Raw genomic sequence first — 20,411 nt, forward strand, 5'->3', positions numbered from 1 at the left:
ACACAAAACTCCATAAGATGTTGATTAATGGAGAAAAATAACCTTGGGAGAAACCAGACTCACTGTGGGGGCCAGTTCCCCTCTGACTAACATCATGAATATAATGACAATATTACTTATATATAGTTAAAGTCATGGTTTAGAATTATTAAACTAAGTGTTAAGGGTCAGCGTTTAAACAAAGATTTTATAAGAGTGTAGTCCATCATTAGACTGAGGTGATGCAGGCAGATATCAGTGAGGTGCATCACAGTTCAACCTGACAGGTAATTTCGATGAGGTTCGGTGGGGTCTATCCTAAGTCCAAGGTTCAGGCAATGGCATATGAAGTATCCCATGTCTCATGGTTGAAGCTGGCATAATTTCATCCTCTGCAGTCCATGCCCAGGGGCCCTTGACCACCCGGGGCCCTTGACTGCCCGGGGGGACCCTGGGCTTTAAGGTTGCGTGATCAAGTTTGACGACCCCCAAAATATTTATGTGTATATTTGTGATGTATCTTGAGGTAGTTGGCGATACCCAGTCCTACTTTTTAACATGTTCGTTATCACATTAAGATCAATGCTTTCTTTTCAAAATCAGAGATGCTATTTATGATGCTTCAGTGTTTAATCTTCCTTTGCAGTCATCGGATGAAAGGAAATAAGAAAGCAACATTAAAAAGAGCACGGTGTAGACGTCTGCTGCCCTCCGCTGATTATATCTGAGTACTGCAGATAGATACTCTCATTAGGCATTATGTTTCTCTGTAGCGTGATATCACACACGTGGTAGTGTTTCATGCATGGTGTCAGCCTGGGTCGGTGCTTTATTATAAAGACATGTGAGTAACGCACATAATCTTGTCTTTGTCTCACAGCTGTATCGTGCTTCGGCTCTGTTCGAGACCATCCGTCATGAGGCCCAGCACAGCACTGACTACAAACTCTCCCTGTTCGACCTGCAGACCTCCTCGTACCAGGCTCTCCAGAGGGTCCTTGTGAGCCTTGGTACAGCTATTCTCCTTTACTTTCTCCATAATTCTTACACCATCTCATTAGATAACATTGCAGGAATATTTTTATGAAGACAAGCACTGACCTCTGACCTTTACTCAGGTCACCACGATGAAGCTCTTGCCGTAGCGGAGCGCGGACGCACGCGGGCCTTTGCTGATCTGCTGGTGGAGAGACAGACGGGTCAGCAGGACTCCGATCCGTACACCCCTGTGACCATAGAGCACATACTGAACACTGTGAATGGGCAGCGTGCCCTGGTGCTCTACTTCTCCCTCGCTGCTGGGTATCTGTACAGCTGGCTCCTGGCCCCTGGATCCGGTAAGAGACAAACTCAAACATGCCAGGGACATGATTCGGGATTGTGATGGAGACTTCGAATGAGACTTAGGCTCTCAAGACCTGTTTTAAAGGAATACTTTTACAATTCTGTCATCATTAACTCACCCTAATGTCGCTCCAAATCTGTATGACATTGATTACAAGCAAGGGCCGATGAGCTTTGATGTTATTGACGTCCAATCTCCGTTGTAGTCGGCGTATTTGATTTTAAAGCCACAGCTCTGCTCATCGATGATTTTATTTAAAGGGGGGAATAACAATGGAAATTTTAGTCGGTTGCTCACTCAAAGATATCGTATGGCTTCAGAAGACTTGGAATATAGTCTATGAATCGTATCTATTGCTTTTACTGTGATTTTATGGTGTTTTTATGGTTTCTTATGGAGCTTGACAGCCTGTAGTCACTGTTGACTTTCATTATATGAGTAGTAATTAACTTTTCCATTAAGGAAAGAAAGTCATAATGGTTTGGAGCGACATTAGGGTGATTGAATAATCACAGTATTTTAATTTGTGGATGAACTATTCGTTTAATGCCCAGCCTTGTTACCTTAATAGTTGTTTTTTTAAACAGGCTGTTGTAGTTTAACAGTGCCTGTTCACTTTTTCGACTGTCTTGTTACTGTCAGAGGTATTTTTCCCATTCATTTGTCCCATAGGAATTTTCATAAATCCTTAATAATATAGTTATAAGCCATGAATCAAACCAGCTCCGAGGTGAATCACTACATTACAAACTTTGATATGAAGCAAAACAATTATTTGAAAATGTAAAAATGTTCACAGATACAAGACATTTTAGACAAACTTCTTAATTGAGGGAATGAACAAAAAAATCCCATGATGCATTGCGAATAAAACTATTGATTTAAAGTTGTTGATTTTAAGTATTATAATCAATATATTTAAAGTATATTGCAAATAAATATATTCAAGAGACCGACTTGATTGTGTCATTCATTAGGGCTGTTGGAAAAAATAGTTTCAGCGATGCATCGCGATTCATACTCAAACGATTCTGAATCGATTCTCAAAAGAATCAGAATCGATTCTTGAGTTCAGTTTAAATCACGGCAGAGCAGTGGTGCGCACACAAGAGAGATGTGGAAACAAAGATGCGAGTTAAGTGCATACACTAAGGTCAAGTGCACAAACATGACTGTTTTCAGACCAGCTGTTTCAAACACATGACCATTTGTGCCCGAATGAATCTACGATCCCGAAATACTTTCACAAACACACGCACATAGCAACGGGATAGTTTATTCGTGATAAGAAGCCAACAAACAACATGAAAGACGAGCTCGCACCCATAATTGCACTGATTTGCACACAACGGGGGAAAAAACAGAAGAAAATAATGACGAGGCAGCGGTTCAGGATATGTTGGTGATGTTTTCATTTAATTATTTTTGTCTTCCCTACCCTCCCTCCCCGATGCCTTACTCGACTCTTGTGCACTCTCCATTTCATTGGCTTTTGTCATTCATAAAGGTTTTATCTTCTACTACCCTATAGCATGGCATATATTCATTTTAAATAATAACTAAATACAATTAAGTGATTTACAATGCTTAAACAAAAATAAAGATAATAATATAATCAGTTGAAGTAATAGTATTCAGTGTGTTTTGATGGAGAACCAAAATTTGTTTTGTGCTTTTAAGAGATTTTTTATAAGGTTCTAAAGAAAGAAACTGAAAAACTGAGAAACTCTTATAAACTATTGAACCATTTATTTCATCTTGTGGATGTTCATGTTTTGTTCACAGCTCATACTGAATATAAAAGGTCAGTTTATGTCATGTGACTCGTTCTTATTTTTAATGTTCATGGTGGAAGTCACAACGCAATTGCCAAAAATGTCCATCTGATGTATGAATACACAACAATTAAAAAATATCACAAAACCGAATGCAAGGATGGATCGTGTCTACGCATAATAAACTTATCTTTCCATAGTGTGCACACTAAAGACAGTTGTGTTTACTACATGATGTCTGATATACTGCATGAAGAGGTGGGCGGTTGCTGTGCCCAGACAGATTGAATGAATGAATTGGAGTAATATGGTTGGGGGGTTGACGGAGGTGTCAGACAGACACAGCAAACAGCTGAAGAACCCAATTTGGAGTCACACTGGGATGCTGTCTGTCTTTTTGAATGCAGCCCAACACAAAACATACTGCACATATTTAAACTCACAAATCAATAAGATCCTTATGTGTGTAACTCACTCTCATTATATAAAACGGGAGTCTGTTCTATTTTAAAAAGTCATTTTTAAGTACATTTCTTGAAGATTTTAAACATTCTATTAGACAAAGAATGGTTATAAAGTGATTATAATATGCATTGTCATAACAGGGTTGACAGTAGCAGTGTTGACAATTACAGGATTGAAGTTAACAAGGTTGACAGTAACAGTGTTGAGAACGACAGGATTTAAAGTAACACAATTAAAGGTAACACTGTTGACACTAACAGTGTTGACAATAACATGTTTGAATGTAAAAGGGTCTACATTAACAGTGTTGATGATAACAAGATTAAAGGTAACATGGTTGACAGTAACAATATTGACAATAACAGGATTAAAGGTAACATGGTTGACATTAACAGTGTTGATAATAACAGGATTGAAAGTAACAAGGTCTTCAGTAACAGTGTTGATAATAACAGGATTGAAAGTAACAAGGTCTTCAGTAACAGTGTTGATAATAACAGGATTGAAAGTAACAAGGTCTTCAGTAACAGTGTTGATAATAACAGGATTGAAAGTAACAAGGTCTTCAGTAACAGTGTTGATAATAACAGGATTGAAAGTAACAAGGTCTTCAGTAACAGTGTTGATAATAACAGGATTGAAAGTAACAAGGTCTTCAGTAACAGTGTTGATAATAACAGGATTGAAAGTAACAAGGTCTTCAGTAACAGTGTTGATAATAACAGGATTGAAAGTAACAAGGTCTTCAGTAACAGTGTTGATAATAACAGGATTGAAAGTAACAAGGTCTTCAGTAACAGTGTTGATAATAACAGGATTGAAAGTAACAAGGTCTTCAGTAACAGTGTTGATAATAACAGGATTGAAAGTAACAAGGTCTTCAGTAACAGTGTTGATAATAACAGGATTGAAAGTAACAAGGTCTTCAGTAACAGTGTTGATAATAACAGGATTGAAAGTAACAAGGTCTTCAGTAACAGTGTTGATAATAACAGGATTAAAGGTAACATGGTTGACATTAACAGTGTTGATAATAACAGGATTGAAAGTAACAAGTTCTACAGTAACAGTGTTGATAATAACAGGACTGAAAGTAACAAGGTCTTCAGTAACAGTGTTGATAATAACAGGATTAAAGGTAACATGGTTGACATTAACAGTGTTGATAATAACAGGATTGAAAGTAACAAGTTCTACAGTAACAGTGTTGATAATAACAGGACTGAAAGTAACAAGTTCTACAGTAACAGTGTTGATGATAACAGGATTAAAGGTAACATGGTTGACATTAACAGTGTTGATAATAACAGGATTGAAAGTAACAAGTTCTACATTAACAGTGTTGATAATAACAGGATTGAAAGTAACAAGTTCTACATTAACAGTGTTGATAATAACAGGATTAAAGGTAACATGGTTGACATTAACAGTGTTGATAATAACAGGATTGAAAGTAACAAGTTCTACAGTAACAGTGTTGATAATAACAGGATTGAAAGTAACAAGGTCTTCAGTAACAGTGTTGATAATAACAGGATTGAAAGTAACAAGGTCTTCAGTAACAGTGTTGATAATAACAGGATTAAAGGTAACATGGTTGACATTAACAGTGTTGATAATAACAGGATTGAAAGTAACAAGTTCTACAGTAACAGTGTTGATAATAACAGGACTGAAAGTAACAAGTTCTACAGTAACAGTGTTGATGATAACAGGATTAAAGGTAACATGGTTGACATTAACAGTGTTGATAATAACAGGATTGAAAGTAACAAGTTCTACATTAACAGTGTTGATAATAACAGGATTGAAAGTAACAAGTTCTACATTAACAGTGTTGATAATAACAGGATTAAAGGTAACATGGTTGACATTAACAGTGTTGATAATAACAGGATTGAAAGTAACAAGTTCTACAGTAACAGTGTTGATAATAACAGGACTGAAAGTAACAAGTTCTACAGTAACAGTGTTGATGATAACAGGATTAAAGGTAACATGGTTGACATTAACAGTGTTGATAATAACAGGATTGAAAGTAACAAGTTCTACATTAACAGTGTTGATAATAACAGGATTGAAAGTAACAAGTTCTACATTAACAGTGTTGATAATAACAGGACTGAAAGTAACAAGTTCTACATTAACAGTGTTGATAATAACAGGATTGAAAGTAACAAGGTTGCCCGTAACAGGGTTGACAGTAAAAATATTGATAATAGCAGGATTGAAAGTAACATTGTTAATAATAACAGGATTGACATTATAAATCGCTTTTTTTTTTTCTCAATAATTATTTAGTATGCAAAGTAACATAGTTGACCAATTAAGATTGTCCCCCCTTCTGTCAAACCTTACAAACAATAAGATGAAGATGTGATGTTATGATGTCAAAAGGATTTTTTTTAATTATTATTTTAATAAGAAATAGTCATGATGGTAACAGGGTAGGCACATAACCTGGTATATGAAACTACATTTATATTTATATATTAAAACAAATTCTAACAGCGTTTTTGTTTTTTATTATTATTGTTAAAATCTAAGATTTCAACTTGAATTACCTTTTTTTCAATGAAAATGTGCATATTTATTAATACGCAAGAAGTCGTTTCCATAAATGAAGAATTTGTTTTTTACAATTAATAATAAAATAATTCTACTGGAGTTTTGCTGATTTGTTCAGAAATATACCTACAATAACACTTTACAAGTTGGTGTCAGCTATTTAAAGAAGTCATTGTTTACATGTGAATGTGGGACACAAAAAACACCTGATTTTGCAGAATGACCCAAACATACACTTTCATTTTATGCTAAACATTACAACAAAGAAACGATTATTCGATCAAATCTGGGCTTGCCAGTGACACACACACACACACACACACACACACACACACACACACACACATGCTCAGTTGATCGGTGTGTTTCACGCTGTCCCACACACCTTCTGTTCCCCATAGCTTCACTCATGCCGCCTGCTGTTTGGTGAAGCTGGTAAAAAGCTGCAAATTAACCACCTGCCTCCCTAAACCCAACCATACGCACAACAACACACAGAGAACACATGTTAAATCTTTTCATCAAAAAGATATTTAGACTACTAGCCTTTCTATAATCCTGCAAACAGTAATTTAATGAATAACTATAGATTTGAAAAAGCAGCGTTTGTATCGGGATAAGTGATGATGTTCTGGAGAGTAAACTTGACCTTCATCCTTCTCGTTCTGGTTTCTTGCATTCATGTCGACTTAAAGATAATTGACTTATTTTAACATTGACATCTCTTAGAGAAAGACAAGCTCGCACAAATAAACAAACAAACATATATTTGAACCCCAGGAGTGGTTTTGCTTATTTCGAATATTCATCTAACTAGATTTTAGCCCCTCGTAGGAGACAGCTGACCTTGGATATGACTCTTGTGTGCTTCTATATGTTATTGTAACTTCATTAATGCGCAAGGCACGTACTGTATGTCTGAAACACTAGAGCTCTCGAGTGGATGAGACTGTTTCTTATAAACAACACTGTACCAACAAGAAGGGACATTTTCTTCACAAAGTGAAAGAAAAAATAACTTTTAGATATTGGATATGTTCTGAAAGGCACACTACATCCTTCTTGTACTATTACTGCAGTGTACAACATGCATGGAAACCAGCTGTTGTTGCATCCTGCGTACTGTTCAATGTACTCTTTAACAATAGTATGCAGTATACTGTACATGCTGTGAAGTATGCTAGTATTTGATTACAAACATAGCCAATGTCTTCCTCTTTGCCAAAATCAGCAAAGTATTTCCTCTCCATTTCCCAGGTATCCTGAAGTTCCATGAGGTGTATCTGGGTGAGGGCGCATCAGAGGGCGGGGCGCCAGACTTCCAGGAGGGCGGCGCCACTGTGCCTGTGGGCACCAGCTCCGTGGGCTCATCTCTTGAGCAGCACATCTCTAATGCACGCGTAGCTCTGGGAGTTGATTCCTACTACAGCAGGTAGTACGCTTAAATCACACTGGTTACTCTGAGGTCCTACTTACACCAGTGTAAGAAATTCACTTCTAAATTCAGATTCTACATTTGATTTTCAGGGGCATTTTGTACCTTTATGTTGGCAGTTTTTCTTATAATTTACAAAACAGACTGTCTCATTCGTTTCTGTAAAATACTTCAATTTAATCGATTTATTAAGTCAATTTTATACCAATGGTTTTCTGTTGAAAACGGATACAGAGATATAGAGGGACCGTTCACACCGTAAGCAATTTTGCATTTGCCTGCACATTTTTTTAAAATTATTATTATTGTTTTTCTATGTAAACATGCACTAGACGGACATCTTTGACTGTATTTTTTTTTTCTGTGCTGTGCTTTTCAAACACCAGTTTTACTGAATTGTTCCGGGTCAAAGTTAAGCTCAATTGACAGCATTTGTGGCATAATGTTTATTACCACAATAAATAATTTCAACGTCTCCCTCTATATTTGTTTTACTCACAGATAAAAATATAGAAAGTAATAGCTAAGTATATGTCATTGACTATTATGTTGCTTATATACTTGTTTACTTGTGTTTTTGCTTATAGCTTCACAAAAGATAAACAGAACTTAAAATATAACAAACCATTATCTTTCAAACGAGTCCACACACAAGATAATCTGATAGATCATTATATAATCCACATGAAGCACAGTGTTACATATGGCCACCAGGAGATGGCGCCAAATACATGACACAGATTCAATGATGACTCAAATGGCACAGAATGAAACTCATTGTGTAATTAGTTTTTGGAGAGGCTTTTGGACACATGGAGACCTTTTTGGGCACTATGATAACTTATATTTGTAATGATATAACGTATGATTGCTTTGTCGTATTAACACAAAATGTCTCTCAGACACTGTTGACATGATTTGTAACAAAACAAAATTCATTTTTTAGAGTCACCTTATTTACACCTTATTATGTAATGTCAAATAAGAAAAATGAGGAAAAAAGAATATATTTGGCTAAATACTTTGTGTGGTTTCTTAGGCTGAGAGTCTCATAATCATCAGTATCAGTAACACATTTGAAATGTTTTCTTTACATTGATACCAAACACTTGACCCTGTTTTTATTTATTTGTTTTGTTTTTTTATATATAGTTATAAGCCTTTAATTTTTGGCATACAACTGAAACAGGACATTTTTAAAAACACCTTCAGAGCTTAAAGGGTTAATAAAAAGGCAAAACTCTGTTACAGTGCGGCACTTACAAAAGAAGTGAATGCATCAATGTTAAAATAATCACTCTTTCAAAAGTATAGCCACAAGACAAAAACATTATGTGTGTATACACGATTGTAGTGTGATAAAATCGCTTTCTAATTTTTTCTGTTTTAAGTTAAATCCAATTTTACAGCTTCGTTGCCATGAAGACGTTAAACCCTGTAATTGATTTTATCACACTAAAAACATGTTAACACGCATTTTGTTTACGTCTTGTGGCTATACGTTTAAAACAATGTGTATTTGAATGTTTATGGACTTCCATTATAAGTGCCTCATTGTAACACAGATTTATTTTTGTAATTTTTTTAAATAAACGAGGGATGAGTTGGAATCATTTTTGTGTATTGAACTCGAAACATTCCTTGTCAAAATTTTAAATGCATCTCAAGACACTGCTGCATCTAGCTATTTTAAGTGCTAAATGCGTTTGTCCTGAACAGCCCCTTATTCACCCATTTAAATGTTGCTGAACATAAAAATGGTACAGATTAAATGCAAAAGGCATCCTGTGTCTACATCACGCAGCTGTTCTCCAACCTCCTAAATATATCCTGATGAATGTGGTCACGTTTGTTAGTGGCGGTGTGTGCCCACATGCCCTGCAGGATGCATATCTCGGCACACTCACCGATGATGTTACACGCCGCCACAGGGCTGGAGGCCGCACCGCAGTGATCTCTGGACCTGTGGAGCTAACTAGAAGACTGCCGGAGAGTTTTCACCTCTCACGTTGATGTTCCTTTGAGATGCTTTGAGAGACCTCTGTGCTGCAGAGTCGAGTACACTTTGACACGTAATTAGGTGAAGGTGCAGGCTGGTTTGGAGATGTAGAAAGTGAAAGAGCGGGCGAGAGAGAGAGAGATGGGAGCGTCAGAAGTTCTCGGTGAGATTTTAATAGCAGCCTGAAACAAAGCCCATTATCGTAAGCGTATGGAATGCTGTGAGTCTATCGCACCCATGCCAGCGCATTAGTCACTTGACGTGCGATGGGTTTCGCAGGCGAGATCTGCGCTCTTCCCTGCCCGTTAAAGGATAATTTAGTGCTTGACTGAGGGGCTCCGAGCAATATTTTCCACTTGGTTGGGTGCAATATGCCACCTTTGAAGATCCCATTCATTGTGCAGAGAGAAGAGGAATTGTGGTACCTGCAGCTGTCTGCAATATGAGTGACTATCCCTGCTTTTGCAAGACCACTGCCATGTTTTAGTTACGTCAGATCTGTAGATGTTGACTCTAGTGTTGTTCTTGCAAATGTGCTTTTACCAAATGCAGAATATCTTGACATTCATAAACATTGATCCAAAGGTTATCTAAAAGGTTAAAGAGCCCATATTACGTATGCTCATTTACATGTTCATAATTGTATTTTGGGGGTCTACTAGAAGGTTTGCATGCTTTAATGTCCAAAATACATTTTTCTCATAATGTACATTGCTGCAGCACCTCTTTTCATAGTCTGTCTGAAATGCTTTGTTTTAGCTCCCATCTCTTTAGCCCCCTTTCCGAAAAGCCCAGTCTGCTCTGATTGGTCAGCTGCCCCAGTCTGTTGTGATTGGTCAACCACTTAGAGCGTGTGTCGGAAATGTAACTGCCCTTACCATAACCTAGTTTCAGCTTAAAGTAGCCCTTAGTTGGCATTATGCAAATGTTTACATAGTGACATAGCTAAGTCACGGAAGTAATGGCTGGATTACAAACCTGGCATATCAGGCAGTTCAGGCATTTCAGGCGCAGTGTTTTCTGTGGGAGAGAGTAACTCCCTTTGGTGTGGACTTTGTGCTTTGTAACTTTGCAGACATTTTACATGCACAAACAGCTAAATTACACACTAAAGGAAAGGTAAAATCTCAAAAAGCATAATAGGGCCTCTTTAATGCTGAATTTCAGCCTACAATTAGATATTTACATTTTCTGAAGAGTTGCCCATGCAAAAGTCAATCATACAATTTGGGTGTTGTGGGTGGTTGCCAGGGCATTACAATGTGGTTGTTAGGGTGTAGTGGGTGGTTACCAAGGAATTACTGTGTGATTGCTTGGGGGTTACGCAAGATTTCTTGGGCATTATTTGGTAGCTGCTGGGGTATTCTGAGTGGTTGTCAGGGCATTAATGTGTGGTTGTCAGGGCATTACAGTGTGGTTGCTAGGGTGTTTTGGATAAATGCTAGGGCATTACTGTATGGTTGCTAGAGTGTTTTGTGTGGTTTTAAGGGTGTTCCCAGATGGTTGCGAGGGCATTGAGGGTAGTTGCCGGGGTGTTGCTGTGTGGTGGCTAGGGTATTGTGAGGGACTGCTAGGGCATAACTTTGTGGTTGCTAGGGTGTTTTTGGTGGTTTTAAGAGTGTTTCCATGTGGTTGCTATGGTGTTTTGGGTAGTTGCCAGGGCATTACACTGTGGTAGCTAGGGAGTTGTGGCTGGTGGCCAGGGCATTACACTATGGTTGCTGTGGATTTGTGGGGGGTTGCCAAGGTGTTATTTTGTGGTTGCTAGGGTGTTTTGATTAAATGCTAGGGTGTTACTGTATGGTTGCTAGAGTGTTTTTTTGTTGTTTTAAGTGTGTTCCCAGGTTGTTGTGAGGACATTGAGGGTTTGCCGGGGTGTTGCTGTGTGGTTGCTAGGGTTTTTTGGGTGGTTGTGAGGGTGTTTCTATGTTTCTGTGATATTCTGGTCTATAAATATGACTCTTGTTCCTCCTTCAATGCAAGTCTATGGGATTTTATTGCATGTCTTATTGTCAGGCAAAAATCAGAAGTTGAAAAAGTAATTGCACATCTCTCTTCAACAAGCCGCTTGATCTGAGGTGTCATTTATGTTCAAAACACAAAAGTTGTGGGACGAGTTACATGCCAACAGTTATAACTTGCAGTTTGGAGTTTGTTCAAATTAAAGCAATTCATGCATGTGAACAGCTGTTGATGACACACAGATTGCATGTCCTAGTAAAATACATTCTTATTGCTGCTTTTCTCAGCAGAAATTGTTGTCTGCAAACAGCTGTCATTCTTCACATCTCTTGCGATGCATCCACAGCAGATTGATGCAAGTGCCATTTTATGTGTGTTGTTTGTTTTTTTTACAACCAAAATGATATGTCTGGTAAACATCTACCACTATTTATAATGATGGTACAATTATTGATATAAACGCACCATGGATGGAATCAAACTTGATTGGACCAAGCAATCACACCAAGCCTTAGTTAACCTCCCATGTCACTCACTACGGGAGATGGATTCTCTTTGAAAGTATCCTTGGCTATCTTAGCCTGGCACATGGGGTGCACACAACACCTAGGGTGCCGTCTACACATCTGAGGATCCCTCATTTCCAATGCAAGCTGCCTAAGCCTGTGGCCACATCTACAACAGCTCAAGTTCACAGTTCGCAGTCGCCCAATGACTTGGCCGAAGTCTGTTGGCATCACACACAACCCGTGCATGCAAATATGTAGAGCAGATTTCTCTTCCAGTGATTTTCATTTCTGGTTGGAACCAAAATTAGATTAGTCCCATCCTAGAGGCGTGAACCCTGACAAAGAATCAAATTAAAATTTCAACAGAATTTGGGTTGGCTTCCGTCGCAAGAGGCGACGTATTAAGCACTGGAACATGTTTGATAGTAAAGGTTTTGAAACAGACGCAAAATGAGTGGAATGTTTGTGGCTCAGCATCTTGGAATAGTTTGGAAATCTCAAGGAGAGGATTATTAGACATTCTCCTTTTGACATTCTTAAAGCAAAGTGCTTACATAAATTTGCATGTAACGAGATATTCAGACGTTGGTGGAACATCTTAACATCTGTTCATTTGTCCAAAAGAATCTGCGGAACATCTGCGTCATTCATCCACGTGCATTTGTTGCAAATGAAGCGCATTTTGTGTGTAATTAGGTTGAGGCGGATAAAACCATATTAACCCAACAGACGATTCCAAGTGTGTCGTCTTAGATGTGCACGATTACTAAAGAGATCTGTTTTGACATTAAAGCTAATTGTATTTCATTTAAGTGTCAACTTTGTCTTGTGGTGTCTTGATGTGTTTCAGAATGTGTTCCAGCAGTGAAACTGAGAGTGAAGCTGGTGATCTTCTGGACCAGCAGTTTGAAGAACTCAATAATAAACTCAATTCGGTGACCGACCCCACCGGCTTCCTGAGGATGGTGTCCAGAAACAACCTCTTCAACAGGTCAGTCACATGATCATCACATGCACCAGCTTTCAAAGCTCTTTCACAGGCTATAATGAGTCATCTTACAGTATATGTCTGTATATCCTGTTATTTATTCAGGAAAGAAAGTTGAAAGAAGTACATTTTTAAAACTAAAGGAGAATGAAGCAGACAAAGAGTAAAGAAAACCAATCAATCACCAAATCATTAAGCACTTAGTGAACATTTCTGCTCATAATAGATCTAAACTTTGCCGGTGGTAAAGCTAAGGCTCAGACAGGCTTTAATTAGGCCGTCGGCATGAAGGGAATCTTCTACATTCAGTCGAGTCCTTCACATCTCGATTCATTACAAGAAAACGAGAGAGATCGCCATTAAGGCTGAAAGAGGGGGAGGAGAGAGAAAGAGAGAATTAGGACGGGTGAGACAGGAACAGCGAGGGTTTGGAGCTGTGCGTTGTTAAAGACAGGGTCAGCCGGGCCATCATTAGAGCTCCGGTCCTCATTAAGAGCTCTCAGAGCTTCACATCTCGCTATATTCATTAAAACAAAGAGCACGATTCTCTCCTCCGCCCCTCCACACCTCCTCTGCCTAATGAGCACGTGCCACAGCGTTAAAGGAACAGTTAATCTAAAAATTACAGTTCTGTCATTATTTACTTACCCTCATGTCATTTTATACCTGTATGCTGTCATTTTTTGCGTGGAACACAAAAGGAGAAATCGCAAATCTCTTTTCCATACGACAGCTCATGGTGACTATTCCTGTCAAGCTCCAGAAAAGGAATAAAACACCATAAAACCAAATAAAGTAGTGAATATGACTCCTGTGCTATATTCTGAGTCTTCTGATGCTTTATGATAGCTAGTTTCAGTATGGATGGGTGATATCACTTATTTTATTTTCAACCTTTTTTTTTGTACAAATTCTGAGGATAAAATTGGTGATTTTAAATTGTTTAAAAGAAAATAGAAAATGATTATTATATGTTGACGGCCAAAAGTTTGGGATAATTTACAGATTTTGCTCTTGTGGAAAGAAATTGGTACTTTTATTCACCAAAGTGTATAATCAGGACATTAATAACATGAACAATTTTTTGTGGTGGTGGCGTAGTGGCTAAAGCGCAGGGCTGTTAATCAGAAGGTCGCTGGTTCGAACCCCACGGCCACCACCATTGTGCCCTTGAGTAAGGCACTTAACTCCAGGTTGCTCTGGGGGGATTGTCTCTGTAATAATTGCACTGTAAGTCGCTTTGGATAAAAGCGTCTGCCAAATGCATAAATGTAAATGTAAATAAATGTAACAATTACTATTACAATTTGAAAACAATGTTCAGAACTTCTTAAACTACTTCATAGAGTTCTCATCCAATAATCCTCCACTTGCAGCAATGACAGCTTTGCAGATTCTTGTTATTGTAGCGGTCAGTTTCTCCAGATACTCAGATGACCTTTCACCCCACACTTCCTGTAGCACATGACCTTTCACCCCACACTTCCTGTAGCACTTGTCATAGATGTGACTGTATTGTCGGGCACTTCTCACGCACCTTACAGTCTAGCTGATCCCACAGAAGCTCAATGGGGTTAAGATCCATAACACTCTTTTCCAATTATCTGTTGTTCAATGTCTGTGTTTCTTTGCCCACTCGAACCTTTTCTTTTTGTTTTTCTGTTTCAAAAGTGTCTTTTTCTTTGCAATTCTTCCCATAAGGCCTCCTGAGTCTTCTCGTTACTGTTGAACATGAAACTGGTGTTGAGCGGGTAGAATTCAATGAAGCTGTCAGCGGAGGACATGTGAGGCGTCTATTTCTCAAACTAGAGACTCTGATGTACTTATCCTCTTGTTTAGTTTTACATCTGGTCTTCCACATCTCTTTCTGTCCTTGTTAGAGACAGTTGTTCTTTGTCTTTGAAGACTGTAGTGACACCTTTGTATGAAATCTTCAGTTATTTGGCAATTTCAAGCATTGTGTCGCCTTCATTCCTCAAAACAATGATTGACAGACGAGTTTCTAGAGAAAGATGTTTATTTTTTTGCCATTTTTGACCTAATATTGACCTTAAGACATGCCAGTCTATTGCATAGTGTGGCAACTAAAAAACAAACACAAAGACGATGTTAAGCTTCATTTAATGAATCAAATAGCTTTAAACGGTGTTTGATATAATGGAAAGTGATTTTCTAGTATCAAATGGTCAATTTAGCATGATTACTCAAGGATAAGGCGTTGGATTGATGCTGCTGTCTAGATTTGATCAAAAATGACTTTTTTCATATAGTGATGGTGCTGTTTATTACATCAGTAATGTCCTGAATATACTCTGTGATCAGTTGAATGCCAGTTTGACAGCAAAATTTGTACATTATTCTAAACTTCCAAATGCTACGTAAAGAGACCTTGTCCAAAAAGAACAATTTGTAGCATTGATGGATTATTGTGATTGTACAGCTACTAATTAACATCAGAGTATGCAGCTTGTTATGGTCATTTACGTAAACCAAGAGATTTTAAAACGATTCAACAATAGAGGTCACCGCTGCCCCTTTCTATTCTTCTAATTGATCATTTATACCCACGACAGTAAAGACTGGGCGACCCAGCAGACAATGATCCGCAACCCAAAAGTGGTTGAGAAACCCTGTATTCAAATATTGATCCACCCATCACTAAATTTCAGGTCCACGGCAGATGGGAAAGATTAAAGGAATATTCTGGGATCAATACAAGTTAAGCTCAATTGACAGCACTTGTGGCATAATATTGATTACCACAATAATTTATTTCGACTTGTCCCTCCTTTTCTATAACAAAAGCAAAACTCTGGGTTACAGTGAGGCACTCACATTGTAAGCCACTTAAATTGTTTTCTATTCCTCACACAAAGCAATCGTATGCTTCAGACAAATTGTCACACAATAACGACTTGTTTTATATAACGACTACTATTAGGGTGCCTTTTGTCCTTTTTTTGGAGCTTGTACGGAAAACAGCTGCGTGAAATTACTTTGAAAGTTCTTCATTTTGTGTTCCATTGAATCAGTTACAAAATGCAGGTTTTGAACAACACGAGGGTGACTAAATAATTGCAGAATTGTAATTTTGCGATAAACTCTTCCATTAAATAATCAATCTCATCTTCACACACATGATCCGTGCCCTCTTTTTTTATTCCGTCTGATGTCGAACCAATCGCTGATGCTCATTAAACATTAACAAGGCTCATGGAAGAGAACAGGACGTGTGTGATCTCCCGATTATCCTCCACATAGACGCCAGAGTTTAAGAGAATTCGGGCAACTCTTGTCTGTCTTCTAGAAGGTCTATTATTATTATTGTTGTCTCTTTGAAGGCATGTAATGATAGAGCTCAGTGACAGGAGGTAGGAAGGAAGTTGTCTGCCATGCTGCTTAGTAACCATAGCGATGGCGATTAGACCAAGAGTATGTGGAGTCGTACAGTACACCTACACACGTTCTTTATAACAAGATGTTTTTCATCCACCAGGTGATATGGTTAACTATTTTTACTTTAAGAGGTTCAAAGCAGAAACGTGGGTTACTTCCTGTATTTTATAGCCGTTAAGGGTTGTCTAAAACTCCTAAACTCCCATAATCAAATGACTGTAATGCATGACCTCACATGGACTATTGCTTGTGTAAAGCGACAACAACAGCAATATGTTCAAATACACCAATGTGCATTAAATCAGCAAATTTATGTGGGTTATTGACATGAAATACGTTTTTAAATATTACGCTCCTCTATTTTAAACACCATTTTGCTAATTTCTATATAATTATTATGCATGCAGCGTTAACCCTTATGTTGTGTTCCGGTCATTTTGACCCGGATGTTTATTTATTAATTTTTTTTACTTAATCCAATTGGAATAAAATGAATTGACTTTGTATACATATGGTATCTGAAAACACACACAACATTTTTGTATTATTATTTCACTTTGTTACACTCGTTGTGTTCCTGGTCATAAATGATCAGCTATGAATGGAAATGAAGGGATTAGACTACAAAATATAGAAGTATGACGTGTTCAGGAGCATCCCAGTCCTAAAGATGAGCACATATGTGGATGTGTGTTTGCACACACAAAGTCCTCGGACATATACGCGTGCACACACACACACATGCGCGCACACACACACAATGTGCGTTGAGCACACTTTTTTGCATCATCGTTCCATGCACGTTCTTTGAGAAATATTTCAAGATCTACTCATCATATTATGTTGTGTTTATTCTCGTTTGAATCGGGATAGTCTGCGGTAAGTAACAATATGTCATTGTCTATGTTTTATGTACGTTTCAGGAAGTAATAAGGAAAAACGTGACAAATAGACACTCCTGTTTATTATATTTATGTGTGTCCGTGGGAATACACTCTCTACACTATAACTCACTGCAGTTTGGCCTCCGAAAGAAACACATTTTCTCATTGCATTCTACAGATTGAGACCTTTCCAACGATATATAACACATGGCTATCTCATCTTTTTTATGGTTTTACCATCTCTGAATATAATTGTTGAGATAACAAATTTGCAAATCATGAGAATCAAACAGTTCTTAAAGTGTTATTAAAGAGTTGGTAGGACGTTCAGCTCTATGCATTGTAAAGTCCAGAGTCTAAACTTTAAATGACACCCATTTTGTTCAGATCAAGCTAGTGGTTAGTCATGTATTATGTAATATTATATTTGTTAATTATATATTATAAGTGAGTGACCCCCACTAGTCCAGTATGAGTTCAGTTCAATTAAACCATTTATCAATAAATATATATATTTTTTAAATATGTTCAAAAAAGGAGTACAAAACTACAGTTCAATTGAACTATATTCATAATTACTCAAATAAAGTTGATAATCTAATACAATATATTTTAATAATATATGCAATATGAGAGATTTATAAACCATCTTGAGGGGGTCACAACATGTGTTAGCACAAAACTAACTAAGCACAAGATTTAATAACATTGTATTATTTATTATTATTATTTTATTATTTTTTTTTTAAACTAATATGGAGTATTTACTTAAAAAGAAAGAATACATATTTGTCACTCCACAGGATTTAAAAGAATGTTCCCGACTCAGAAAACAGCATTTGTGGCATGAAGTTGATTACTTGCAAAAGATGTTCAGTCGCTTTCAGTGCCTATAACAAACACTTTTATGTGTGTGTGTGTGTGTGTGTGTGTGTGTGTGTGTGTGTGTGTGTGCGTGCGTGCGTGCGTGTGTGTGTGTGCGTGTGTGTGTGTGTGTCTGTAATAGCACTTTTTTACAGTGGTCTAATCTTGACCCATGTCATGCTGTTATAAATAAAACCGAAGTGGCCTTGAGCAGACATCATAACCTTTTATACACGATTTTAAAAATGAACAAACATTGCTGCTGCAGTGCTGTGTACTCCAGGTGAACAGCGCCCTCTAGTGTTCGATGTTTTCAATGACTGGTCTAATGTGATTAGAATAGTTTGTTATTATTTGACATTTTCTTTATTTTTTTATCATGAAAGTGTTCAGAATGGCATAATACCAACTACCCACATGAACTGTTTATTTGCCAAAATAGTGGTGCACACTGAGTGAATAATCTGGAATCATTATTGCCAAAAGTTAAGCCACTTTTACAGTAAATTGGATGAAATTTTTTAAATAACTATATTCATTTTCAGTTTAATAACTGGTTTCCACCGCCTGATTTAAATATGAGCTCATGTGACAACAATGTAGCATACTGTTAAAAATGTGGGAATGGCATACTACTCATACTACTATACTACATACTGTTTTTTTGTGGCAAAAATAGTAAGAGTAGTATGGTAGTATGCCATTCCGTACCCAGCCTTACTCTTTTTTTAACTGTTAACTGTTTTGTTTTCCCTCTCTCCCTGTTTTATCTCCCTAATTTGGAATTCCCAATGCGCTCCAAGTTCTCATGGTGGCGTAGTGATTCGCCTCAATCTGGGTGGCTGAGAGCGAATCTCAATTGCCTCCATGTCTGAGACCATCAATCCATGCTTCTTATCACCTGGCTTGTTGAGTGCGTTACCGCGGAGACATCAGCGTGTGTGGAGGCTTCACGCTATTTTCCACGGCATCCACGCACAACCCCACCCCACCGAGAGTGAACCACATTATAGCGACCACAAGGAGGTTACCCCATGTGACTCTACCCTCCCTAGCAACCGGGCCAATTTGGTTGCTTAGGAGACCTGGCTGGAGTCACTCAGTACGTGCTGGATTCCAACTCGCGACTCCAGGGGTGGTAGTCAGCGTCAATACTCGCTGTGCTACCCAGAACCCTTGCACACTACTGTTTTAAATGTGTGTTGCATACTGCATCAATGCATTATGCTATAAGCAGTATATTAGTATTTCATTCTGAACACAGTCAGTGTTTAATGAGTGTGTTGTGTTGTTTCAGGAGCTGTCAAAGTATGACGAGTCTCTTCAGTAACACAGTGTCTCCAGTGAAAGAGGGCTGCTCGCCTGTACCACGCCGCGCCAGTGCACTTAGCAAGCCCCCATTACGAGCTCTATACGACCTGCTCATCGCTCCAATGGAGGGGGTACGACTGCAGTTACATGTCCTGTTCGGTGTAGTCATAGATTAAAGCAATAAGCCATGAGAGAACAATGTTACAGTGAATTTTAGCATGGTTAAGGGGCATAAACAACCCCAAAACACCCGTAATCACTGTTAAAATGAGTTTCTGGCAGCTTTAGTTAAATAAGGCATTAAGATCTTACAGTCGGAACTATCTGTTTTACAAATAAATATGAATACAGTACTGTATAAAGTAAATGAAATGAGGGGTTTTGTAAATCTATGAAGTACCTGTCTTTCTCTCTCTGTAGGGTCTGATGCACTCCAGTGGTCCGGTGGGTCGTCACAGGCAGTTGATTCTGGTTCTGGAGGGAGATTTGTATCTCATTCCGTTTGCTCTGCTGAAGGGCAGCTCATCTAATGAGTATCTGTATGAACGCTTCTGTCTCATCGCTGTACCGTCTATCGGCAGTCTGGGAACCACAGCTAAAGTGAGCACTAACTGACACACTGCTAAACATATACCACACTTCTGAACAGACATTATACATGTTTCACAGGCTGACAAATTATCTGTCTATCTGTCTGTCTATCTTTCTGTCTGTCTGTCTATCTTTATGTCTGTCTGTCTGTATATCTGTCTGTCTATCTTTCTTTCTGTCTGTCTGTCTCTCTGTTGTTCTATCTGTCTGTCTGTCTATCTGTCTACATACCTTTCTGTCTGTCTGTCTCTATATATCTGTCTATGTGTCTTTCTATCTTTAAGTCTGTCTATCTTTCTGTCTGTCTGTCTGTCTGTCTATCTGTCTGTCTTTCTACATA

The 20,411-nt window shown here is 38.0% G+C and overlaps 1 protein-coding gene across 3 annotated transcripts in view; it reads left to right on the forward strand.

The window, feature by feature from the left end:
• The window catches only part of ttc28 (tetratricopeptide repeat domain 28), a 319,989-nt gene that overhangs the window by 286,556 nt on the left and 13,022 nt on the right, over positions 1–20,411 (forward strand). For all 3 annotated transcript variants that reach the window (XM_052117308.1, XM_052117309.1, XM_052117310.1), the window contains 6 exons: positions 860–989; positions 1,098–1,316; positions 7,390–7,564; positions 12,888–13,028; positions 19,467–19,611; positions 19,901–20,080. In XM_052117308.1, coding sequence (XP_051973268.1) covers positions 860–989; positions 1,098–1,316; positions 7,390–7,564; positions 12,888–13,028; positions 19,467–19,611; positions 19,901–20,080 — 990 coding nt within the window. The remainder of the gene's footprint in view (positions 1–859; positions 990–1,097; positions 1,317–7,389; positions 7,565–12,887; positions 13,029–19,466; positions 19,612–19,900; positions 20,081–20,411) is intronic.

Source organism: Xyrauchen texanus, chromosome 44 (assembly GCF_025860055.1).
Source record: "Xyrauchen texanus isolate HMW12.3.18 chromosome 44, RBS_HiC_50CHRs, whole genome shotgun sequence".
NCBI classification, from domain to species: domain Eukaryota; kingdom Metazoa; phylum Chordata; class Actinopteri; order Cypriniformes; family Catostomidae; genus Xyrauchen; species Xyrauchen texanus.